General features: G+C 37.4%; 1 protein-coding gene across 1 annotated transcript in view; it reads right to left on the bottom strand.

Moving 5' to 3' along the window:
* The window catches only part of SCN2A (sodium voltage-gated channel alpha subunit 2), a 187,083-nt gene that overhangs the window by 82,315 nt on the left and 77,484 nt on the right, over nt 1-27,284 (bottom strand). Inside the window, exons 8-14 of the mRNA XM_060177783.1 lie at nt 26,114-26,177; nt 24,584-24,725; nt 24,240-24,446; nt 19,994-20,281; nt 12,894-13,241; nt 10,825-10,957; nt 8-246 (exon numbers count right to left, since the gene is read on the bottom strand). Of these exons, the coding sequence (XP_060033766.1) occupies nt 8-246; nt 10,825-10,957; nt 12,894-13,241; nt 19,994-20,281; nt 24,240-24,446; nt 24,584-24,725; nt 26,114-26,177 (1,421 nt within the window). The remainder of the gene's footprint in view (nt 1-7; nt 247-10,824; nt 10,958-12,893; nt 13,242-19,993; nt 20,282-24,239; nt 24,447-24,583; nt 24,726-26,113; nt 26,178-27,284) is intronic.

Consider the following 27,284-nt stretch of genomic DNA (forward strand, 5'->3'; position numbering starts at 1 on the left):
TTCTTACCAGGTTTCCAACTGAGAGCACATTGCTGAACTGCTCTGTCATAGGATAGTGCTCCATGGCCATGAAGAGTGTATTTAAGACGATGCAGATGGTGATGGCCAAGTCAACAAATGGATCCATTACTACCAGGTTGACAATATGTTTTACCTTTAACCAAGGTTTACAGCAGTCCCAAATCAAACACATATTAGCAAATTTATACCAGCAAGGTGGGCATTTCTGTCTGGATTCTTCTAGTTCTGGAAGAAACAAAGTTAGACAAATCATGCAAACTGCTTACTTTCAATTAAGCAGATTTTGGCTTCAATTAATAAGATTTTTAAAAGTCTAAATTGTCAGGAGGTATTTTGGGTTAACTTGATAATGGAACAAGAATGCATGTATAAAAGGTTAGTTGTCATATAAAACACAGGTACACCATAGTTAGTAAATCTTCCAATTTTACCTTGGCTAAACAAAGTTTCCAAAACCTTGTAGCAATGTTAAACTGTCTAATAATCATCTTCAATGCTATCAGAAACTGATGAATAGGACTTATGCTATGCTTACTTACTCAGTGTGTTCTTTATAGACCAAGACATGTTTATATTATCAAAGGTCTTAACCAGTCAAGATGACTCTTAGTTTCTTAAATAACACTTTTGTCAGTGTTGCTAATAAATGCAAAAGTCTCTAGGTAAGCCTCATTATAGATAGGTCTGCATATTAACTCAACAATACCCTTTTCTCTATATTTTTTACTTTATCTAGAAGTCACAAAAAGAAGAGATATATTTACCCATAGACTTCAGAAGCCTTACCATTAGCATACATAACTGCTTTACAACTGGGCTTTATGTATTATTGGTAAACTACAAGAATATTCTAGGATCACCAAAATATATAAAGAGCTCAGCAAACTTAGCACCAAAAAAGCAAATGACCCCATCCAAAAATGGGCAGAGGATATGAACAAAACATTCACCTCAGAGGAGATCCAAAAGGCTAACAAACATATGAAAAACTGCTCTAGGTCACTGATTGTCAGAGAAATGCAAATTAAGACAACACTAAGATACTACCTCACTCCTGTGAGAATGGCATACATCAAAAAGGACAGCAGCAACAAATGCTGGAGAGGATGTGGGGACAGAGAAACCCTTTTACATTGCTGGTGGGAATGTAAATTGGTAGAGCCTCTGTGGAGAGCAGTCTGGAAAACTCTCACAAGGCTAGACATGGACCTTCCATATGATCCAGTAATTCCTCTCCTGGGGTTATACCCCAAGGACTCCATAACACCCAGCCAAAAAGAGGTGTGTACTCCTATGTTCATAGCAGCACAATTCATAATAGCTAAAACCTGGAAGCAACCCAGGTGCCCAACAACAGATGAGTGGCTGAGAAAGCTGTGGTATATATACACAATGGAATACTATGCAGCTATCAAGAACAATGAACCCACCTTCTCTGACCCATCTTGGACAGAGCTAGAAGGAATTATGTTAAGTGAACTAAGTCAGAAAGATAAAGATGAGTATGGGATGATCCCACTCATCAACAGAAGTTGAGTAAGAAGATCTGAAAGGGAAACTAAAAGCAGGACCTGATCAAATTGTAAGTAGGGCACCAAAGTAAAAACCCAGTGGTGAGGGGTAGACATGCAGCTTCCTGGGCCAGTGGGGGGTGGGAGTGGGCGGGAGGGATGGGTCACAGTCCTTTGGTGGTGGGAATGGTGTTTATGTACACTCCTAGCAAAATGTAGACATATAAATCAGTAGTTAATTAATATGAGAGGGGGAAAATCAATTGTATGTTTCAAAGTTTCTCAAAACACAAACTGAATCTTTTTAATATATAGGCTGTGTATTTGATATGCGGACTCTCTCAAAAGCCTAGACCAAGTAGATTAGAAGCATCCAATAGCACAGCTATATACAAGATACTGGATACTGTACAGCAAACCCTAAGAAAAGTTAACCCAATTACCAAATAATGTGATGATAACATTAACTATCGATTGTCTTTTTGAACCCTAAGACAGCAGGAACCTCACATCTCCACTACAGAGCCCCTACTTCCCCCAGTCCTGGAACCCTTGGATAGGGCCCACTTTCCCGTATGCATCTCCCAATCCATACCAAATAATATTGCATCCGCCGATCACAACCTAACCAACGCAACAATTGCCACCTCAACATGCTTCACCTCAGACTGTGTCCAGAGACTTCACATGTGGAATGGCAACCCTTCAGCTTCATTACTTGGGTGAGACCTTTCCTTTTATAGTACACTCTAATTTCATCTCAGGTAGTTCACTTTCTAACAAAGTCCCATAACCTAGATATACACCAGTTTCTGTGTGAGAGAGCTTATGTTCACATGTATCCATAAACTACTGCAAAATATATACCTGAAAGCAGAAGTACACTAGAGTTTGCAGTGAGTACCTCCCTAACACTTCCTCTCCACTATTCCAATCTTGGGATCCATGATTGCTCAACAATTTGTTTGGCTTCGTATGTTAACTCTCTTTTCAATCACCAGGTTCCAGATGCCACCAGGATGCTGGTCAGGCTTCCCTGGATTGAAGACCCCACCAAGGTGTCCTGGAGCTCAGCTTCCCCAGAGACACACCTTACTAGGGAAAGAGAGAGGCAGACTGAGAGTATGGACCGACCAGTCAACGCCCATGTTCAGCGGGGAAGCAATTACAGAAGCCAGACCTTCTACCTTCTGCAACCCTCAATGACCCTGGGTCCATGCTCCCAGAGGGCTAGAGAATGGGAAAGCTATCATGGGAGAGGGTGGGATATGGAGATTGGGTGGTGGGAATTGTGTGGAGTTGTACCCCTCCTACCTTATGTTTTTGTTCATTAATCCTTTCTTAAATAAAAAATTTAAAAAAAGAATATTCTAGGGACATAAGTCAAAATTTAAGTGTTCATATTTTGTATTTGCTATAATGTTTAAAACCTAACTATTATACCAAACCTATAACATAAAATTTCATAATAAAGCATATTTATTTACAAAAGAAGTACAATTATTTCAAAGAGAATTTCAACTAAATAATAGGAGAAGCCAGAAACATACAGATTTTTAAGGTGATATTCAAATAATGACATTGGGTAAATACTAGCAAAGAAATTTAGGAAATTAAGAAATATTATCTTTCATTTTCTTTCTTTCTTCCTCTCTTTTCCTTCCTTCCTTTCTTCCTTCCTTCTTTTCTTTCTTTCATTATTTCCTTTTTTCTTTCTTTCTCTCTTTTTCTTCCAGGGTAATTGCTGGCGCTCAGTGCCTGCACTACAAATCAAATGCTCCTGTGGCCAAATTTCAATTTCTTTGGATAAAACAGAGAGAAATTGAGAGAGGAGGTGAAGATAGAGAGGGAAAGAGATAGAGAGACACCTGCAGACCTGCTTCACCACTTGTGAAGCAACTCCCCTGCAGGGCGGGAGATGAGGGATAGAACTGGAACCCTTTGGGTTTTATATTATGTGTGCTTAAACTAGTGCCCCAGCCCCTCTCATTTTCTTTTGATAATATCTTTTAATTTACTTATGAGGGGAAGGAATGCAGAAGTTATGTTTCCTGCTAATATCTTTACTACACATTCTATTACATATAGTACTAAATCAGAGACCACCATTTACATCTTACAATCACAGTATAAAGGAATAGGGACCAGAAGAAAGTTCAGCAGGTAAAGCACAGGCCTTACTATGAGTTACATTCCCAGTATCACATAAAAGAAGCACAGGAATTTCATGGATATTGGAACAGTGCACTGGTTACTCTCCCTTTCCTCTCTCTGTCCATTCTCATATTTAAAGAAAGGACTGAGTCAGGAAGGTCACTCGATGCTGTTGCATATGTAAGATGTTCAGTTCACTTCCCAGCATTACATTTAGAGTGAAAGAGAGTCAGAGAGAAAAACAGGTTCTTTTTTCATCAGTGACGTATCTGACTGTTAAATCACTTTCTATTTAGAGGCAACAGGAATATCGTCATAAACTAATTACAATTTTCTATGCACCACAATTTTTGAAGGAGGGGACAGAATATGAAATGAATGTGATCACAGATAATTTATTTTTCTTATGTTGATAAACATTCACCTCTAACTCATGGTATATCCCTTATCACTAACCCAAAGTAAAAGTAGTTACCTGTCTACTTTTAACAGAATTACTTTAGAGGCAGAGTCTTCAATTATCCCTTTAGATATTGACATTCTTTTTTTAATTTTTATTTATAAAAAGGAAACACTGAAAAAACACATAGGATAAGAGGGGTACAACTCTTCCACACAATTCCCACCACCATAACACCATATCCCATCCCCTCCCCTGATAGCTTTCCTATTCTTTAACCCTCTTGGATTATGAACCCAGGTTCATTATGGGGTGCAGAAGGTGGAAGGTCTGGCTTCTGTAATTGCTTCACCGCTGAACATGGGCATTGGCAGGTCGATCCATACTTCTAGCCTGACTCTCTTTCCCTAGCGGGGCGGGATTCTGGGGAATCGGAACTCCACGACACACTGGTGAGGTCGTCTGTCCAGGAAAGTCCAGTTGGCATCATCTTAGCATCTGGAACTTGGTGGCTAAAAAGAGAGTTAACATATAGAGCCTAACAAATTGCTGACTAACCATGAACCTATAGGCTGTAATAGTTAAGATGATGAGTTGGGTCTCTGTTTTGTAGATAGTAGTCCTATTTTAGTTATATTCCAAATAGCCCATGACTATACTAGTTTTTTTGTTTGTTTTTGTTTTTCCTGAGCCTGACATCTGATATGCAGGTGGATCCAAGTTATTGTCCTGGGAGATGATGTCATAGTTGGAAAAAGGACCAGAAAGCTGGATCAGGGAAAAGAGTAGGCCCCACATATGGGAAAGGTGTGTAAATGTTGTTGACTGTAAACACCATCAATTTGATCTGATCTGGGGCCCATATTCATCTGAGGAGTCTATGTGACCTCTGCATCCCTATAGATCTGAGCTTACATTCTGTGGTCGTGAGGAGGAACGTTTCAAGCTGCCCCAATTTCAGGACCCGTCCTCCTCAGGTGGAACATAGAGTATGTTGTCCAGCCTCCTGGAGGATGGTACATTCTCTACCATTGTTGATCCACATTGAAATTCTTAAAGAAATCTTTAAAAAATTTTTTATTATCTTTATTTATTGGGTATAAACATCCAGAAGTCAAGAGAGAAGGGAGAGAGAGACACCTGCAGTCCTGCTTTACCACTTGCAAAGCTTTCTTGCAAGTGGGATCAGGGACTCAAACTCGGGTCCTTGCATAATGTTAACATCTGCACTCAACCAGGTGCGCCACCACCCAGCCCCAGATATTGAAATTATTTAAGCACACAATATATTTCTATTTTTCCTAATGTAGAGTATCTGAGTTATAAATTAGAGGAAATACAAATGTTATGTAGTGAATATTTTATAGATATTTTTAATTGGCCAAATATTCTCAAATATTCATTAAAGACAAAAACATATAATACAGGGAGGTTGGACAACATACTCTACCTACTACACAAGAAAGATGGGTCCTGAAATTAGTGCAGCCTGGAATGTTCCTAGCTATGACCACAGAATGCAAGCTCAGACCTACACAGATGCAGAGGTTACACAGGCTCCTGTGCTGAATATGGGCCTCCAATCAAATCGATGGGGTTTACAGTTAACAATAGTTATATAATTTTCCCATATCTGGGAGCTGCTCTTTTCCTTGATCCAGCTTTCTAGTCCTTTTCCCAACTATGATATCATATCCCCAGACAATAACCTGGGTCTTCTTGCATATTAGTTGTCAGGCTCAGGCAAAAACTAGTAAAGTCATGGGCCCTTTGGAATATACCTAAAATAGACCTACTATCTTTCTCCAAAATGGAGATCCCAAATCGCCACCTACAATATTCTTGTCTTTAGGTTCATGATTAGTCAACAATGTGTTCTGCTCTTTTTCAGCTACCAGGTTCCAGATGCTACCATGATGCCAATAGGACTTCCCTGGGCAGACAAACCCACCATGTTTCTTGGAGCCCCATCTCCCCAGATCCGTGCCTCAACAGGGAAACAGAGAAGCAGGCTGGAGTATGGATGTTGAGTGGAGAAGCAATTACAAAAGACAGATTTTCCACCTTTTGCATCACACAATGATCCTGAGTCCATACTCCCACAATAGGGAAGCTATCAAGGGAGGGGACTGCATATGAAGAAGCTCTGGGGGTGGGCACTGTGTGGAAGTATCCCTCTTACCCTACAGTCTTGTCAGTGTTTCCATTTTATAAATAAAGATTAAAAACAAAAACCATGTAATTCACATTAAATGACAAAAAGTAAGTGATAAAAAAATCACTTTTCCCTTGTGTTTAGTTGGAATAAGTACTTTGAATGTAAATGGACCATTAGTAAAGAAAGAAAATCAAAGAGGAATTGTGTAGGGGAAAAAAAAATCAGAGAAAAGTTCAAAAGGGGAATTTCAGCGAGTGTTGCTCATCTTCACACCAGTAAAAAGTAGAGCAAAGTTGTTTAAGATCTAAAATGAAACCATTGAATTATTCATGACAACAGAGAAGAATATCACACTTCAAAACACAACAAAGCACTTGGTAGGGAACTACAGCCATTTCTCCAGTATTTCTATAAGCAATATCCACACTGAGAATTGTTTTCAGTCCAGTGTCTATCTTTGAGGGGCTCTCCTGAACGCCTGGGGTACTTCCAGCTCCTTCAAATACTATCTTTCCTAGACATTTTAAAATGCAAATGACTTGGGGCTTGGGAGATAGCATAAGACATTTTCATGTTTTAGTTTCTAAGTCTCAGGTTCAATACTCCAGATCTACCATAAGCCAGAACTGAGCAGTGCTCTGATGATTCTTTTTGTGTCTTTCTCTCTCTCTCTCATTAAATGAAAATGATTCACTTTTTCTCATCTTAAATTGTTTTGTTAATTAGATTATTCACTGCACTGGGCAACAGAGATCTGTAGTTCAAAAGAAGAAAATAAAAGCTGCCAGCTGCATCAAAAAGTTTTAAAAAAGGGAAGGTGAATGAACTATGATTATACTTAGTAAAAAGAATTCCTTTGAAAGAAAAATAGATTAGGCCAACATAAGAATTTTTAAAATTTATTTATTTATTCCCTTTTGTTGTCTTTATTGTTTATTGTAGTTATTATTGTTGTTATTGATGTCATCGTTGTTGGTAGGACAGAGAGAAATGGAGAGAGGAGGGGAAGACAGACAGGAGGAGAGAAAGATAGACACCTGCAGACCTGCTTCACTGCTTGTGAAGTGACTCTCCTGCATGTGGGGAGCCCGGGGCTCTAACTGGGATCCTTACATTTTGTAAGGTCCTTGCATTTTGTATCACCTGCACTTAACCTGCTGTGCTACCACCATAGGAAATTTTCTCAACATTGTCAAAAACAAAAGAACTGCTAAAGAAATTTCATTATGGATGTGTGTGCTGCACACTGTAATCAAATGTCTGTCAACATCAAAGAGTTCAGATATAATTGAAGTAAGCTTTTCTTTATGTAACCAATGAAGAGCAGAACGAATATGTAGTCATTGTCCCTCACAAAAATGCAGCCAAAAGTTTTACAGATATAAACAACAAACGTTCAGTCACCTGCTTCCTCACTTGTACACTTTTCTGGGACATGTCTTTTATCCTACACAGCTTTATGAGACCCATCCTCATGGAAAGTGATGTGAAAGTGATGTGGGAGCATCCATTTTGAACTCTGTATTATAATTAATGGACAAGTCCAATTGTGTGTGTGTTTAGGTGATTTCTTATGTCAGCTCAAACTTAATGCTCTCAGAAGTGTAAAATAGGACTTGACTGAGACCCTATCTCCTTCTCTACTTCCTGCTCTAGGGAGCAGACATACTGCTGACATCAGTAGCAGAACCACTGGCAACTTCCTCTCAGTGGTTTTGCTATGGCAAGGAGCAGAAGACCAGAGACTCTTTAAAAGATTTACCTGGAGGGACATGGAGGAGCAAGCTACTGGCAGCTGGGCAGGGGAAAGAAGGAGTTCAAGCTAATGCAGGTAAAGTTGCGGAAGAACGTACCGAGTTTAATATTCTAGAGAAATCAGTAAAAATATTTTTTTCCATAGTAGGACATTATAGAAATTGGGTCTTATCATCGTGACATGGCTGTGGTATATATGACCATCTACATTGGCTTTATTTATTTATTTTTCAGATTATGGCTTCTAGGTTTTGATGCTAGTGTTGATACCATGGGATTTTTGCATTAAGACTGGAAAGAATTATTCTACAAATATGTCCAGAATCAAGAGAAAGTATAACAATATAGCATGGGCTCTCTCGGCCATCATCCACCTTTATTTTTCCTTTGACATATTTGTCATTCACACATACTTTCATATATATTCACACACACACACACACACACACACACACACACACACACACACACACACACACACACACACACAACCGGAAGGGGACAGAAAAGAAGTGATTATAAAAGAAAAGGGAATAGATGGAGGGAAATGGAGAAGCATAGAATACATTTTATATAAAAATATTTTCCAAGTAGTTTAAGTTGACAGTTTCTATCTGCATTCACTTACAGTATGAAAAGGCACACATGTGAACCAACAAAACCAGCAATTAAGAAACAACTAACAATGATAATAACTGTCAACTACCTTGTATATGACAGATACAAATTACTTTGTATATGATGCCTCTTTTAATTCTTTCAATAACCTTATACTCAGACTTCAATACCTATATTTTATTAACATGAAAATTAAAGTTCAAAGTTATAAATTAACACATTCAACACACTGAAGAGCAAAGAAGGAAGAATTTATCACAGATAACACTGTTCCCAACATCTTTCTTTGGCATTACATGATCCATACTTTTAAATAAGACACTAATGGTTTGTATGTAAAATGCAGCAAAAAGTTAAGCTTATTTGATATGGTCAAAGAGGAGCAAGACTAGGAGTACTTTTTTTTTTTAAATTTGATTCAAAGAAGTTAATGCCTTTTTTTTTTTTCCTCCAGGGTTATCACTGGGGCTTGGTGCCTGCACTATGAATCCCCTGCTCCTGGAGGCCATCCCTCCCATTTTTGTTGCCCTTGTTGTTGCTATTATTGTTATTGTTATCGTTATCATTTTTGTTGTTGGATAGGACAGAAAGAAATCAATAGAGGGAGAGAAAGATAGACACCTGCAGACCTGCTTCACCACTTGTGAAGTGACTGACCCTCCCCTGCAGGTGTGAATCCCGAGGCTCAAGCCATGATACCTTTGAGGGTCCTTGCGCTTTGCTCCATGTGTGCTTAACCCACTGCGCTACCACATGACCCCCAATGCTATATCTTAATTCACATTTTTATTATCTCTAGTCCATTCAAGGAATTGTATTTAATACAGTGAGGGAAAATCAAAGGGTTATGTGAGAACAGCTCATATCAACAAATCAAGAAATGAAAAGTATTGGTGAGGATATGGACAAAAAGAACTCTGATACATTGTTGGTGGGAATGCAAACTGGTGGTACTCCTATGGAAAACAGTTTGGAGAGTCCTTAAGTTAAGAAAAAAAAGAACGAGAAGAGAAAAGAAAAAAAGAATGAGAGAGAAAATATATTGTGATTCGGCAATACCACTCCTAGGATGTATTAATAAAAGATGTATTAATACTAATTCACAATGCCTAACACATAGAGGTAACCTAAATGTACAGTGACAGATAACCAGATTAAAAAAGATATGAGATACGTATTCCATGGAACTCTGCAATCAAAAACAATGAGATTTTCATTTGGAACAAAATGGAGAGAACTGGAGCTGACTTATTTCATTTAGCATAGCCAAACATATCACATTATGCTAAATGAAATAAGTGAAGAGGTAAAGGACAACTACCTACTGGATGGTTTTCTTGTATGTAATCAAACTGACTCATGCATTTTCTGAGAACTATGGGGATTGGAGGGTAAGGAGTAGAACTTTGTTGGAAAGGGTGGTGACTTACACTGACCATTAATGAGTGTGTAATTATACCCTTGACATTTGTAATTCTGTAAAATTCTTTTAAGTCACTAATAAAAAATGAAGAAAAAACAAATCAAAAGGTTAGGCTCATTATTATAATAATACACATTTATTAATACACTGCTATCAATGTCACACATACTGGAAATTTCAAAAATGTAGAATTCAATCTACAAAAGTTGGTTTTCTGGGGCTGGGTAGTGGCACACTTGACTAAGCGCACATAGTATACTATGTAAGGACTCGCACAAAGATTCTGGTTTGAGCCCCAGGCTCCCCAGCTGTAGGTGTCTGTGTGTGTGGGGGGTCCCTTCACAAGCAGTGAAGCAGGTCTGTAGGTGTCTTATCTTTCTTTCCTCCCTCTCTATGTTCCTCTTCTCTCTCAATTTCTCTCTGTCCTATCCAATGGGAAATAGAAATGGCCACCAGGAGCAGAGGATTCATAGTGCACTGGCATGGAGCCCCAGCAATAACCCTGAAGGCAATAAATAAATAAATAAATAAATAAATAAATAAATAAATAAATATTGGTTTTAAAATGTATCTTGTGTATGCAAATGCTTCCTGGAGGTTGAATGTAAATAAACTATGTGAGAAAGTGGAATTCATATGTTGTGTGTTAAGTTTTACTTTTACTTAGTTAAAAAGCATATGATGACAAGACATCAAATCAGGAAGAGTTTTATTGGAAGTTTATGAAATTTTCTCTTTCATCATAACCAATATGTCAAACTTAGCTGTAGAACTCTTGACATACCTTCCATGGTGTTGGTCAAAATACTGGCTATACTCATGGCTCTTTGCCTTGTTGTAGGATCTTCCAACAAATCCATAGAAACATGATAAGAACTGGACCGTCTCTTCCTTAGCTCTGTTTCAGTAGTTGTGCCCTAAGGGGGAAAAAGCAGCTCAAATAACTATTACTTTTGAGCATATATCAAAGTATTCCTACTTAACAAACAATAAATTATGCTTTTTCAGAAAGACACAGCTGGAGTAATCTTTCTTTGAAGTGTTTGAAAACCCACAAATAAGATCCTCCACTTTCTGACATGCCCAGGTTTGTAATCAAAATGTACTTCCCAATTCCTCCATCTTAAAACTCTGGGTTGGAATAAGGAAGCCTACTGCTAGATAGATAGCTTTTTAGCATTTTACCTGGCTCTATCTAGCATATGGCTCTTAATTTAAACTAAGGTTGTCATAATTTTTTATTTTAGTATTGAGACCTTGTGCATGTAATTTAATTACTCCCAGACTAACTTTTCTATTTCTTTTACTTCAGAGAAAAGGTGATGTAGGGAGAGATATATGTGCCACAGGGTTCACAAGTGGTGTTGGGGTTCAAACTCTGCCCAAGTATATGGCAAGGCACACAGCTTATCTATCCTCTGGCCTAAGTTATTAGATCTTTGTAGAAAAAGACTTATATGTCTTAATGTAAACAAAATATTATTAAGTTTTCCCTTAATATGTAACAATGATACTTGCTCTAAAATGTGAATTCTATTCATAAAATATTTTTGTTCATTACAGACAGTAAACATTCCTCAAAATAAAGCTAAAATTTAAAAGTAATCTGTAAGCTTGTCATAAATTTATAAAACAATGTCACCTACAAATGGCTCATTCTTGGCATTGAAGCTCTCCAATAAAACAATTTGAAGAATCTTTGATTTTAACATGGTACAGTGATAGGGCACTGTCCATTCTAAAATATACTCACTAGGATTTCAACATGGGCAGAAATTTATTCCTATGTTAGGAACTCAAACAACAAATTTGATTGTCATAGGGAAAAAAAGGTAAAATTCAAGCATTTCAAAAGTAGTTTTGAGTACTACTAATAAATAAGAAGGCATTCTTATTTCTTTGAAGATTTTTTCCCTATATATAAAATGACAAAACAAATCCTTTTCATCCATTTTGATTTTATTGTTATGTAAATAATCAAGGCTATTTTTATTGATCTGCTTATCTCCAATGAATACATATTTTGAAGCAATGTTTCTACTTACTTGATATGATTATCAATACACATCAATGATGGTCACTGTAAAATTAATTTTGTGATGATAGAGAAATGCAGTAGAAAAAGAACCCTCTCTGACACTAAAACTCAGTGAATCAAAAGGGTATCTACCTCTTATAATTTAACATATAGTGTTTAGACAAAGAGATGCAAAGTTTAAGGGAAAAAGATTTACTTAAAGATTAACTAGTCCTTCCTGCACCATTTAGAACTACTATGCCATCTTAGGTCTTTCTAGTTATTAATTAGAATATAAAACTTCTAATGACATGACTGGAGAAATCCTTTACTACATTAAATTGCTTCAGTTGCTATGCATAGCAATATGTGACTTACACTTGAATAATGCTTGCTTTCTTTGAAGGAAAGTTTTCTTTTTTAGTAATGCTGATGAAGCGATACTTAGAATCTTTTTTAAATGTTTTATTTATTAACAGATAAGAGACAGAGAAATTGAGGTGGGAGGCGATAGAGAGGGAGAGCAACAGAGACGCCTGCAGCCTTGCTTCACCAATTGTGAAGCTTTCCCTCTGCAGGTGGGGACCAGGGGCTTGAACCTGGATCCTTGTGCACTGTAATGTGTATGCTCAACCATGTGTGCCACCACCTGGCCCTGTTATAACTGGAATCTATGAGAACCAATCTATGCTTTCAATTAATATGTAGAACAATCCAAATGCAACAATGTGACAAAATAAGCTCACCACTTGCCCCTGGGCTTTGAACAAGAGACTCAACAAAATTATTTCGTGGAAATCTAAACCACCTCCACCAGCTGTGCTCATTGCCCTCACCTCTGGCTGGAGCTGCCCAGCTGGAGATGTGAGGGCAGACGGGCCCCCCACCAGAGAGACCACTCCATTGCAGTCCACAGCACTGTGCATCTTCCCGTTCATGGCCAGGATGGGGAGTACCCTGGACGCGCGGCTGGCTTGGCTGACATTGCTGTGGCGCCGCTCCCCGTGTTTGTGGGGTACAAACAGAGAGTCTCTCCTGCTGTCGTTGTCTTCAAAAGTGCTATGCTCATCATCAGCAAAGTCATTCTCAGAGCCAATATCCTTTGTTCGACCTCTGAAGCTGAAAAGACTTGCCCTGCTGTTGCGTCGGGGTGAGAAAATGGAACCACGGATGCTCAGTAAAGACTGTGAACAAGCAGAGGGAATGAAAGAAACAGATGCACAGAATTAACAACCGATATCTTGGAAAATCTGAAGTTGTACTTATTGTTTTGGAGTTGCTGATTTGTGTAAATATAAGTTACTGGACTGGTGAAACCAGGGGCCTCCATGGTAACTACCGACACTGTTTGGCACTCTATTAGGTTAATGTCTTCTTTTTCTTTCTCCATTTCTGCTCCCTTTATTCTTAAATTCTGCCATTTTCTTCCACTTTACCCGTGCCTTAAGGTTGTCAGAAGTTCCTTTCTACATTGTTTAGTTACTAGCACTTAGAATAGTTTGCTAGTCTGTCCCAAGACCTAATCTCATTAATAATCCAATGGCTACATTTAGGGTCTATCAAGGCTAAAATAGCTTCAGTAAAAGCTCACCAGTGACCACACCCTGATGCCCACTTTACCACAAAGGAAATAAAATCTAACTTAATAGCACGTCTTTTTAATTATAGTGTGAGGATCAGCCTCTACCCTTCCTTTTGCATATTTTATAGTGGCCTTCATGAATAAATCAAATAGGTCAAGCTGAAAAAAATTGTATGATTTATTCCTTAATTTCAATTCTTTGATCTGTCTCAAGAAATCTGAAGAGAACCATATTTACAAAAAACCTAGTTTTCACTTAGTATCTACTCAAACCATTTAACATTTTCCTAAATGGCTACACTGTCAGTGTTACCATGCAGTTTATCTTGATTGTTAAACTTAGTTAACATTGAGCACAATGACTCACTCTATTCATTACTTGTTCACTCTTATAACCTCTGTTAGTGAACACTTGCTTTTACTTGTCCAATATCCATTCTCTGTCAGTTGACAGTTCCTTAGTTATCCTCCAGAAATGCTCCTCAAGCAAGAACATGACTGAGATATAGTCAATGAAAGTAAACCATACCTCTGGAGATAGAGAATGGTTTTGCAGATGGGCCTGGGACCCAAATTAGTCCATTGACAGGCACCTCTTTCTTTCATAATTCTTGAGGTGGAGTGTATTTTCAACTGGGATTGCTGAAAATATCAGATGTAATTTTGAGACTGCAGTAAGCATCCTGCCACCAACCACACTGGAGGAACTTATGTTGAGATTTGAAGAAATACTTGGTCATGATAATGTGTTTTGCTACATAGGATTCAGTTATGCAAAAAGTAATTATTATCATCATTTCATATGATATTTGTATATAAAAATCACACATTTTTACATGATAACATTATTTTCTTTTATCCAAGCTTCTCTGAATTAGATTTCTCTAATTATAAATGGGAAAGGTACTAATTTAATCATTTAAATATTATTAGTTTGATTTTTTTCTATGCAAAATATTTAAAACCAAAATTATTTTGTAACTATATGTTTTTATATTCTCTGACCAAGACTCACGGATTTTTCTTTCCTTTTAGTTAAATAATACTACTTAATAATGCCTAAAAACTGTCTATAAACTCTAAACCCTATCTTCTGTGATTCCATTACTTACAAAAACAACATTTAATCCAACTGATATGCTTCTCCAATATTCATTTTCCTTTTCCTGTCCCTCTGATTTTTCCATCTTATTATCAATTTTATTTGTACAGTTCATTCCTTTATAGTTTACTATATAAGTAGCTATTTTAAAATATTTCCAGGACAACCTAATTACTTTTCTTTTTAAATTTATTTTTGTCTTTTATTTATTGGATAGATGCAGGAAGAAATAAATGAAAGGGGTTGGGAAAGAGAGGGGGAAGAGTGACAACTCTAGCACTGCTTTGCTCCTTGTGAATTTCCAACACACACACACACACACACACACACACACACACACACACACACGCACACACACACACACAAACACACGGACCAGGGACTTGAACCTGGATCCTTTCATATAGTAGCATACATGCTCAACTGGATATGCCACTGCCTGGCCCCTTACCTAATTTCTTACGTGTTTCCACCCTTTACACTACATTGTAAATTTGAATTAGTTATAAAGACATAGTAGTACTGGATTTCATGGCAAATGAAAGAAGAAAGAGGTGAAGGGAGAAAGGAAAGAAAGAAAGGAAGAAGGAAAGAAAGAAAGAAAGAAAGAAAGAAAGAAAGAAAGGAAGGAAGGAAGGAAGGAAGGAAAGAGGGGAAGGAAGGGAGAGAGGGGGAAGGGTAAGGGAAAGGAAGCTATGGAAAAGTAATAAAGGAGGGCAGGGGAGAGGAGGGAAGAGAGTGGGAGGTGAGTGGAGGGGTGTGGGTGGGAGAGAAGGAGGAGGGGTGCTTGGCAGTAGGAAAATAAATATAAATTATTATTTATATGATCACTCTTAGCAAAGGTTTATATTTTAACTAATATTTTATACATGTACCTTAGTAAATATAAGGGAAAAGAATGTTGGAATGGGGAAAATAATTTACAACTTCTCTCAAGACTTTAAGGTGAATTGTCACAAAATACCACAGTTTATATGTGCCAGCTGTATAATAAAAATGATTGTACCCCATCTGTTAGCGTCAACTTCTGTTATTTATATAAATTACATGAATTAATTTTATAATATAAATATATTAAATTCATAAAGGATAAATTCTGTGCACAGAAGATCTGAGTAGACATTTCTCCCACAAATACATATAAATGACAGATATGCACATGGAAAATGCTCAACATCACTAATATTAAAGAAACACAAATCAAAATCACAATGAAGTATCACTGCACAGCAACAGAATAAATAAAATAAAAGCAACTAAAACTAACGTTGCAAGGGCATGGAGAACATGGAACTCCTGTCCACTGTTGGTGGAGTAAAATTATTCTTTAAAAGAATGAAAATAGATACACTATATAAACCAGCAATACTGCTCTTATTCAAAGAATACAAAAACACTAATTCAAAAAGACATACGCACCCTTATGTTCATAGCAGGTTTATTCACAATAGCCAAGACATGGAAAAAAACTAAATGTTCATCGACGGATGACTGGATAAAGAAGTTGTGGGATATATACTCAATGGAATACTACTCATCTATTAAAAAAGATGGAATCTTGCCATTTCCAACAACATGGATAGAACTTGAGGTGATTATGCTAAGTGAAATAAATCAGAAAGTGGAACACAATTACCAGATGGTTTCACCCATATAGGGATTACAAATAATGAGAGCAAATGAATTAACAAAACACAACAAAAATAACTCTTGGACTTTGAGAAAAATATGGGGATTACCAGAGGGAAGATGAAGGGAGAGGGGAATGACAGAAAAGGGAAGAGGAGACCAATTTGATAATGTGATGGCACCAGACCTTTTGTGGTGGATGTGGAATGGTACATACATTTTATTAAGCTGTGAAGCTATCCTCCTAAACATTACATGATATGGATCAATAAAATTGAATTAAAATCAAAAGGTGCACAAAGGGTGATCTGTTTGAAAGAAAACATCCAAGGGAATCTTTAAAATGAGGGCCCGGTGGTGGTGCACCTGGTTAAGCGTACATGTTACAGTGCTCAAAGACCCAGGTCCTGCTCCCCACCTGCAGGGAGGAAAACGCATGAGTAATGAAGCAGAGTTGCAGGTGTCTCTTTCCATCTCTCTCTCTCCCCCTCTCAACTGCTCTCTGTCTCAAAGAGCTCATCTCTGGCTTATGATGGTGCAGGAGCTTGAATCCAGGACTTTGTCTCTTTTCATAACATTATACTATCTATGCCCTCCCCTGAAAATAATATCTTAAGGATAGTTTTATCTTGAAATAAGCTAACCAAATTATTTAGAGGTTTGCTTAGAGACTGTACTTCAACCTTTTTCTTTTCTCACACTAATAAGTGAAAAGTGAAGTTAAATATATATATGTCTTCCACTACCCTGCCTAGAAAATCATATTTTCATCATAAAGGTCTACATTATGTGTTTTCAATATAAAATTAAAAATGGCTATCAACATAATCACTTTTCCATCTTACCACCACAAAACAATATTTTTTTTTCCATACTGCTTCAGTATTTTGACTTTTGCAAATAATAAAAGTAATGAACCCTTTAGCAATGTACCTAGGTTTATATTACTTCCAGGGACTTGCAAAGTAGGTTTAGTGTGAATTCACAAGTTTTCCACTATCTTCTTCCTTCTTTTTTCCTCTCTCCCTCTTTCTCCCTTTCTTCAAGTTATTTATTTTCAGCTATTTATCAGATTTAAAAAAATGGCTTGCATATTTTCAAATACCCCTTAGAAGTACATACCAATTTAAGTCAGATATTTCGTGTTTTCTAAATCGCTGATCCTTTATAATGTTTATTACACTAGGATGGAAAACACTGAAGACAGGACCTGGAAAATGTTATATCTGTGATCAAAATTTTCAAGAAGAAGGACAGAGCCTACCCCTTTCAGGCTTTACTATTTTGCCTAGAATTTGGTTCTACTAGACTTGAAATAAAGCAAATTGAGGAGACATTTTTTGGCACCTCTTGACTTATAGTTTCAAATTTAGGCAATTTTATCTCATATAACTTCCCATCTTTTCCCACAGTTATTTCCCTTTGCTCCTTTCTTACTTTCTTTTTCTAAAGGATAAGTACTTACAAAAAGGAAATGTGATTTTTAAAAATCTTTTTTATTATCTTTATTTACTGGATAGAGACAGCCAGAAATCGAGAGGGAAGGGGGTGATAGGGAGAGACAGAGAGACACCTGCAACACTACTTCACCACTTGAGAAGCAATCCCACTGCAGGTGGGGACTAGGGGCTCGAACCTGGGTCCTTGTGCACTGTGACATGTGCGCCCAGCCAGGTGCACCACCACCTGGCCCAGAAATGTGATTTTTAAGAAATTCAGATTAATTAAAATTAATGTCTCTACTAATGGAATCATAGTGATTGCACATGAAAAACATGAAAAATAATTAATAAATATCCAGATTTATGTAAAAATTAAACTATTTTAATTCTAGGCCCATCAATTCTTTCATTTTTCTATTTTAAATTTTATTTTCTTTATTTATTTATTGGGTAGGGGCAGTCAGAAATCAAGAGGAATGGGGAGACAGCAAGGGAAAGAGACAGAGAGACACCTGCTGCCCTGCTTCACCACTCGTAAAGCTTTCCCTCCTGCAGATGGGGGCTGGGGGCTCAAACCTGGGCCCTTGAACATTGCAACATGTGCACTCAACCAGGTGCACCACCACCTGGCCCCTAATTCTTTCATTTTTCTATGGTATTTGAACTTAGAGTTCATCAAACTGACATATAAAATGTACAAATATTAAACAAGATTATGTAAAGCTATATATACTGTAAAATGAATAGCAAGAAAGTATACTCCTAAATATATGGATTATAAATAAATTCAATTCAAATGATAAATTCTCTCTTCCATTTTTAAGGGACTGATACAGAGTTTTAGAGTCAAGGCAAATTTGAATACCATCTCATCCCTTCATAACTATATGACATTAAACACTGACTTCACTAAACCTAAACATGTAGCGAAAATAATAACATTCAGGACTGTTAGCATTGATTGTGACGGTGTACACAAACTCCATGCACAAAACAGGTACTCAACAAAGAATGCAGTCCTCCCCTTCTCTTTAGCTCCTTTAGATTGGGACTAATGACTACAATACCTACTGAGAACTATAGTGAGGGACTTCAATGAGTTTACATTGCAAGTTGCAATGTACTCGATGCTAGCCATCATCACTGCTATCATTTTGATTGATCTCATTTTTATTATTGGATATAAATGTTTTATACCTGGTGAAATTGTCTTCTGAGAAATGCGTATTTCTGGTAGTCTAAAAAGGTCTTCAACAGTTAGAAATCCTAAATTCCAATGCTTCAACATCTTGTGTTGGTACATAAGCAGGAGGCATCCAGTGAATACCTATTGCATTTTATAAATTGGAATTGTGCTGCTTTGTCATGTCTGTGACTCAGGTTCAAACTCCATCTCCACTGTAGTGAAGGAAGATCCACTACTGTGGTCTCTCTCTTCTCTCAAACATTCATAAATAATTTAGTTTTTTTTAATACAAGTCCCATTCCAAACATGAGACAGGGAGTGCAATTAAATACCCGTGCTTATTTAAGATTTAAAATCTTCCTTGATGCTAAGAATTTTGGCTACACATTTAGAATTTTTTTCTTTAATTTTTTCTTAAAAGAAATACATAATTGGTGCACTTTGCATTTGGAAGAGAACAGCACAGGTGGTCTGAAACAGTCCATGATTTTCTCGTAGGAATCTTCAATTCTAAAAACCCATAGTCCACTAGGTCATTCGCAGTGGCTTAGAAGTGGGATAGGAATCACTCTCTGATAATCTCTCATGTGGATTACCCTAAAATGCTCAGGTCACTAGTGAAACCTCAAAACCACCAACTTTTCCAACCCCAATGGGATCTAGAGTCTAAAAATTCTGGGAGATGGTACAGTGGATAAAAGTCTGGGGCTCTTAAGTATAAGGTCCTGAGTTTAATCACCAACATTGCATATGTCAGAAGAATGATCCAGTTAATCTCTTTCTCACTAATGAATAAACATTTTAAAAATAAAAATGCAAAAAAAAATGCTTTCCTGAGATCACAAACTCATAACAACCTCCAAAATGGTAAGCAAAGCACTTTATCATCATCATTATTGCAAAATGCTACCCAGGGAGACCATTTTGTCTCTTCCAAATTTTGGCAATTTAAAAAAAATATATGCAAATGAAGATTATGTAATCTAATATTTTACCTGATGTGGAGAAGAAACTCTTTTTTCATATGTCAATCTACTTCCTTCTAAGGAAAAACGGAAACCATTTCTTCTTATGCTGTCTTCAGATTCAGATTTGCGAACAACTTCTTCCTTCTCTTCTCCTCCAGACTGCTCTTTTTGCTTCTTCTTCTTTCGTCTGTTTTTCAGCTCTTTTTCACTTTTGGAGCTCAACTTTGATGCTACTGAAGAGCTCTCTGAGAAAACGCCAATCCCTCCAGCACCACTGAAGTCTCTTGATTCAGCAGACGCTGCTGTAGCTGCTGCCTAGAAGGACATAGTGGGAATCACAAACGAATATAAATATTTCTTTCTTTTTAAAAAATATTTATTTATTTTCCCTTTTATTGCCCTTGTTGTTTTATTGCTGTAGTTAATATTGTTGTTATTGATGTCATTGTTGTTGGATAAGACAGAGAAAAATGGAGAGAGGAGGCGAAGACAGAGAGGGGGAGAAAAAGATAGACACCCTGCAGACCTGCTTCACTGCCTGTGGAGTGACTCCCCTGCAGGTGGGGAGCCGGGGGCTTGAACCAGGATCCTTATGTGGGTCCTTGCGCTTTGCATCATGTGCACTTAACCCGCTACCACCGACTCCCTGAATATAAATCTTAACAGTACCTCTGTGTTCTCCTTTTATTTATCTTTAATATCATTAATATGACTTTAAACATTATTCTTTGTTCTGACTTGTACTTTGAAAAACTATGCTTTGACATCTTATTAATATAGATCAACAGACGTGTATAAGCTAACAGATGAGACTTTGCTGAAAACCTTTGAACAGTGGGCTCATACCATACTCTCTAATCATTTAGTAAGATGAACACTACTTCAACTATCATAACATTGTTTTATGGTTTAAGCATTTTTTTTTAAAGAAAGAATTAAAGGTTTTACATTCCCATTGATAGTGACTTCCCCTGCCAGTCTAAGTTATCTAGTTGTGTGTGCCTCATTTAATTGATTAATTTTTGCCCCCCGTCTGTCTCTAGGGCTTGGTGCCTGCACTATGAATCTACTGTTCCTGGCGGCCATTTCTTCTTTGTTTTTCTTTGTTCCCTCCAATTATATTTGATAAGACAGAAAATGAGAGGTTGGGAGGAGAAGGAGAGAGAAAGACCTGCTATACCACTTTTGAAGCATCCCCACTGCTGGTGGGATACAGGGGCTCAAACCCAGGTCCTTGAGCTTAGTACTATATGTGCTTGACCACATGTGCCACTGCCCTGCCCCTAAAGTTTTTTTTCTTTCTTTCTTTTTTAATATTTATTTTCCCTTTTCTTGCCATTGTTGTTTTTCCTTAATTGTTGTTGTAGCTATTGTTATTGTTACTGATGTTGTCATTGTTAGATAGGACAGACAGAAATGGAGAAAAGAGGGGGAGACAGAGAGGAGGAGAGGAGGAGAGAAAGACAGACACCTGCAGACCCGCTTCACCACTTGTGAAGTGACTCCCCTGTAGGTGGGGAGCCCTGTAGGGGGCTTGAACTGGGATGCTCATGCTGGTCCTTTGCTCTAAAGTATTCTTTTAATGAGTCTCTCTCTCTCCCCCCCCCTCTCTCTCTCTCCCCCTCTCTCTCTCTGAACTTGAGTAGTGAATTTACTGAGTAATTCACTAAGAAAATACACAGCAATAATTTTTTAGGGGCAGGAGGTGTTTTACTGTCAGAGTGACTGTCTAGGATGTTTAGTGCTCTTGGGTTTGATTTCCTGGTACCAAAAGGGAACAGCGAAAAAGGGCTCCAAAGGTAAAGGAATAGCATTTCTGTTACTCCCTCTTTCTCTCTGCCTTTATCAAGCTCTTTAAGTTTAAGACTCTGGTTCTAAACTAAAAAAAATGCAGGTTATATGCGGGGACTTTCATATCATAGCATATGAATTAATTTGTAAATCATAATAGGAAAGTTTTGAGAAAGTTCAATATACCCTAGTATATTTTATTTATCTGACCCTTACAAGGTATTTAGGATACTCAGTGTTAAAAAGTAATTATACTAACTTGGAATGAAAACTAAAACTATGTAACCTCATTGGTTAATGTAGTATATATTCTTAAAAATAGTTTTTAAGAAGCAACCGGTGGCGTTACTTTATAAGACACAGCTATATATAAATAATTTCAAATTATATAAATTATGGTGATGTAGTGTATGATACAACAAATACTAACAACGGGGATCTTCAAAGCTAACCTAACTGCCAAATAATTTGATTATATAACTATCTATTGCCTTCTTAAATCCTAAGACAGATGAAACCCCTCCCCTGCCCCCTGCTTCCTTTCTAAAGCCCATATTTCCCCCAGTCCTGGAACCTCTAGGGTGGGGCTCACTTTCCTACATGCTTCTCTCAATTCATACCAAATGATTTTGCATCTGCTGATCCCAACCTACTCAATGCAATGTGTATCACCTCAGCATGCTTTACTTCAGACTATGTCCAGAGACATCAGGTGTGGAATGTCAACCCTTCAGCCTCATTACTCAGCCACCAGGTTCCAGATGCTAACATGATGCCAACTGGAATTCCCTGGGCAGCCAACTCCACCAACGTGTCCTGAAGCCCCGCTTCCCCAGAGCCACGTCCCACTAGGGAAAGAGAGAGTCTGGCAGTATGGATTAACCAGCCAATGCCCATGTTCAGCGGAGAAGCAATTACAGAAGCCAGACCTTCCACTTTCTGCACCCCGTAATGACCCTGGGTCCATACTCCCAGAGGGATAAAGAATAGGAAAGCTATCAGGGGAGGGGATGGGATACGGAGTTCTGGTGATGGGGATTGTGTGGTTGTACCCCTCTTATCCTATGGCTTTGTCAGTGTTTCCTTTTTATAAATAAAAAAAAAATGAATTGCTTCTAGAGTTATTCCTATGGCTAGGTTAATTGCACAGGACTCTACCACTTCTGGTGACCATCATTTTCTTTTCTTTCTTCCTTTTTCTTCTTGAAAATATTTATTCATTTATTTATTTTATTGTATTGGATAGAAACAGAAAAAATTGAAAGTGGAGAGGATGATGGAGAGGGAGAAAGAGAAGGCCTGGGTGGCGGCGTACTTGGTGGACCACACATTTTGCAATGCACAAGGACCCAGGTCCAAACCCCAAGATCCCCTCATGCAAGGGGGAAAGCTTTTGCAAGTGGTGAAGCAGTTTTGCAGGAGTCTTTCTCTGTCTCTATCACACCCTTCTCTCTCAGTTTCTTGCTGTCTATACCCAGTAAATGAAGATAACAAAGAAAAAATAAAAATGAGAGAGAGAGAGAGAAGAAGGAGAAGGAGAAAGAGAAACAACTACAGCACTGGTGCACCACTGTGAAGATCTCCCCCTGAAGGTGGGGACCGGGTAGGGTGGGGGGACTTGAATCCAGGTGCTTGTACATTGTAACATGTGGGCTCCATCAGCTGTGCCATTAGCTGGCCCCTTTCCCTTTAAAGAAAAAAAAATTTTTTTTTTTCAATAGAAACAGAGAGACGTTTGTGTCAGGTGAGAGGAGAGGGGAGATAGAAAGGAAAAGAGAAAGAGACACCAACCGTGTTACTTCACCACTCATGAAGCATATCCCTAAAAGTGGTACTCGAAATTATGTCCTTGTGCGTGTAGTTAATGGAGCCAAGTCAAACAAAATCAGAAAAGATCTTGTCTTATTTCGAAGCTTGAAGTTCAAACTAATAACTTACAGAGCAGAGGACTAAATGTTAGTATGTTTACAAGCCCTTCTCCTTATGAAATCTACAACCATGTACTCTAGACAGTAAACAAGGAGAAAATAAATATCAAAACAACTCTGTTTTTTCAGACTTTCAGAAACAATTTTCTTATTTTGATTCAAATTATCTGTCTTTGCCTACCTCAGTAACTAAGAAGAAAGTAATGAGGAAACGACTACAGCTGAATTTATATCTTCTATAAGAGATTAAGAAAATACTTTGAAGAAATGTAGATCTCCTTATGAGCCTGAGTAAATAAGGGCGAAAACAATGGCAAGAAAGCAATCTAATATTTTATCCTTTTATATAACAAGCATAATATTTTTATGCCATTGCTACTGATGGAAACTGTCAAAAATAACAGTTTATAGTAAAACCAGGCAGGCTCCTGACAGTTCCTAAAGACGCGTGACATTCGGAATGCAAATTTACACAGTACCATCACTGACCGAAATAGGGCATTCTGAAAATTGAGGTAAGCAAACACAGAGAGCTGTATGCCTGCTTACCATACCTGTGCTTCTTCTTGTTGTTTTTTTAACTGTTCAAGCATTTGCTGGAATTCAGCTTCTTTTTGTTCTGCCTCTTCAAGTGTTGCTTGATTCTGTTCCTCATAGGCCATGGCCACTACAGCCAGGATTAAATTTATAAGGTAGAATGAACCCAGGAAGATTACAAGCACAAAAAATATCATGTATGTTTTTCCAGCAGCACGTAGGGTCTGAAAAATCAGAGGAGAAACTTTATTAAATCTTATATAGGATGCTATGAGTTCACAGCTAAATAATAATGCACTGTACTGTAGTTCTCTTAGTCTTTCATTCTTCCCAGAAGAATCATTTTTTATCTTGTTCTCACCAGCTGATAAAGATTTTCCCAGAAGTCTTGAGTCATGAGACGAAATAAGGATAAGAAAGCCCAACTGAAGGTGTCAAAGCTTGTGTAGCCATAGTTGGGGTTTCGACCAGCCTTCACACAGATGTATCCTTCTGGACACTGGCTGCAATTAAGTGAAAGAAAAGAGGAAGTCAGTAACTTCAAGTCTTCTAGCTAGCTTTCCTGTTTTTACAGAGATAAGAGTCTGTTTTATTAAACAGTAAGTAAAGGAGATTTCTCTCATCTTACCTAATGCTTTGGCAAACACTATGTGGGCTGATTTACATAATAACAGAATCTATTAAGTCTATTTGTGGATTCTTTTGTGATTCATAGTTGTCATTATAATAGTTATCATGTTTCTATATAAAGGCAATTATATCATAATTAATATCATTTGGGATTCCTGGACATGAAGGAGAATGAAGAAAAGAAAGGTGATGGGCACAGTGAAAGGAGGAAATGATTTTGCATGGTTATAGGACTGGTGGTGATCATGCCTGACCTCAATATTGATCTTAGGCAAGTAGGCTCACCTTGTTAGTCTTCAGACACCTCATAGGTAAGAAAGGGTTAGTAACAGAACCTGCCCTGCTAACGTGCAAGCATTAAACACACAGTATAACTTCGACAAATCAAAATTTTGTTTTACTTATTACTGGAATCTAGAAATAAAAACAAAAACAGTATAATCCTTATCAGAGGCTCCAAATACAAAGTCTGTTACCACTATAAATTTTGCAACACGTATTAGATACAAGTAACCACGTTATTATCTTCCATTGTAAGAGTATTGGACTTCTAAAATATTGCCAAATGAGTAAGAATTTCTCTGAATTTTACTCTTGTATTTTGGTACAATATTTACTGACAAGGTACAATCATCTTTACAGGCATTCAGATGAAGTCAGTCGTAAAAATTAAAGGTATCTATTAGATGCTGTATTAGATATATGTCCATCAATTCAGTTTATCCTGCAGGAATCTTATTATACTCATTTGTCACATAAGAAGAGTAAAGCAAGGAGAAGTGATATTAAATGGTGGAGTTAGGGTTTGACTCCATTCTAACTTTCTTATCTGTACTCTTAACTACCTTACTAAAATAAGGTAGACATTCACACACCATAGCACAGATACTGTTATCTTTAGATGTTATATTTTAAGCCATTGAGACCACATTAGCATACATAATATGCCAAGCTTATAAAAGTACATGCTTATGAATTCTATTAAGTTTCTTATGTATATATACTGCTTTTCTTCTACTTTTTTTTTTTTTTTTTTTTTTACTGAAACAATTTGAAAGACTTGCTGTGACCTAGTATGGGAAAATAATTGTTGCAGATGAGTATGTGAAGGAGGTGAGAATCCACACTTATCCGAGCTATTTTGAGAGTCAGCGTGAAGTGGAATTATGGAGGGGTTTGAATGAAGAGTGAGTGGGGGATGGCAGGTTACTGAGGCTGGGGAAGCAGAGCAGGCTGAGAGTCAATATGAAACATCATTTACCCTGCATCTGAGCTGTTGCCACAAAGCAGTGCATCGTTTTGTCCTTCCAAAAAGTAAAAGTGACCTATTTGAGGAAGCAATAAAAAGAATTATTAGAAAAATACCTCCAAAACAAATCAGTTACTGTGCTTAGGTAAACATGACGAAATAAATAAAATATAATGTGTAATAATTATTATGTGAAATATTTTAATATGACAATACTAAGCAAATATTAAAACATGTTTTCCTTTAAATATGTCTAAAGGTTTTGTTTTACAAAAGAGAAAGCTCCAAAAGAAGGAACAACTGTGGTATTCTCATATTAGCATGTATTACAAATACAACTTCAAGTTGAGGATCAGCAAGATAGGTCACATGGACAGTGCGGTCACTTTGTCATGAGCGTGACCCAAATTTGGGCCTGATTTCACTGCACTGAGGGAAGCTTAGGTGCTGGGGTGCCTTTCCTTCTATTTCTGTGTTTCAGATTATCTATTTGAAAGAGTCAGTCAAAACCCCAGAAATAACAACAAAAAATGGCTTGGCACAACAAAAGTAAAAGAAAGGGCAGTTTTATCACTTTTTAAGTGCCTCAACACAAATAATACGTTACTTTCTTTACCAACACATTTTGTTTGGACTCAGAACAAAACAAAACAGACAAAAAAAAAAAAAAGAATTCCAGCTGGTTTTAATTTCCTTTGAAATGTGGGCATAGGTGTTTGTTTTCTATAATTGTATAAATAAGTTTTGCTTGGCTGTTGTCTTTTAAATGAATAAGATGGGGCTGGGTGGCGGCACATGGGGTTAAATACACATAGTACTAGGTGCAAGAACCTGGGTTGGAGCCTCTGGGATCCCCACCTGCAGAGGGTGGGGGTCGCTGCTCAAGCAGTGAAGCTGATCTGCAGGTGTCTATCTTTCTCCCCCTTCCCTCTCCATTTCTCTCTGTCCTATCGAATATAGAAACAAAACAAAGCAAAACATCAGAAGCAGCAGATTTGTACTGCCAGCACCGAGCCCCAGCGAATATGATAAACACTTTTCATTAGAGATGTATCTCTTCAAAGCATATGTACTAGCTTCATCTCTTAGGCTACACTTACATATAGCTTTAGTTTTACAAAGTGGTCTCAGGAAATAGGGTCACAAAATATATATGTCAATATTTACATACTCACATAAAAAT

Source organism: Erinaceus europaeus, chromosome 18 (genome assembly GCF_950295315.1).
Source record: "Erinaceus europaeus chromosome 18, mEriEur2.1, whole genome shotgun sequence".
NCBI lineage: Eukaryota > Metazoa > Chordata > Mammalia > Eulipotyphla > Erinaceidae > Erinaceus > Erinaceus europaeus.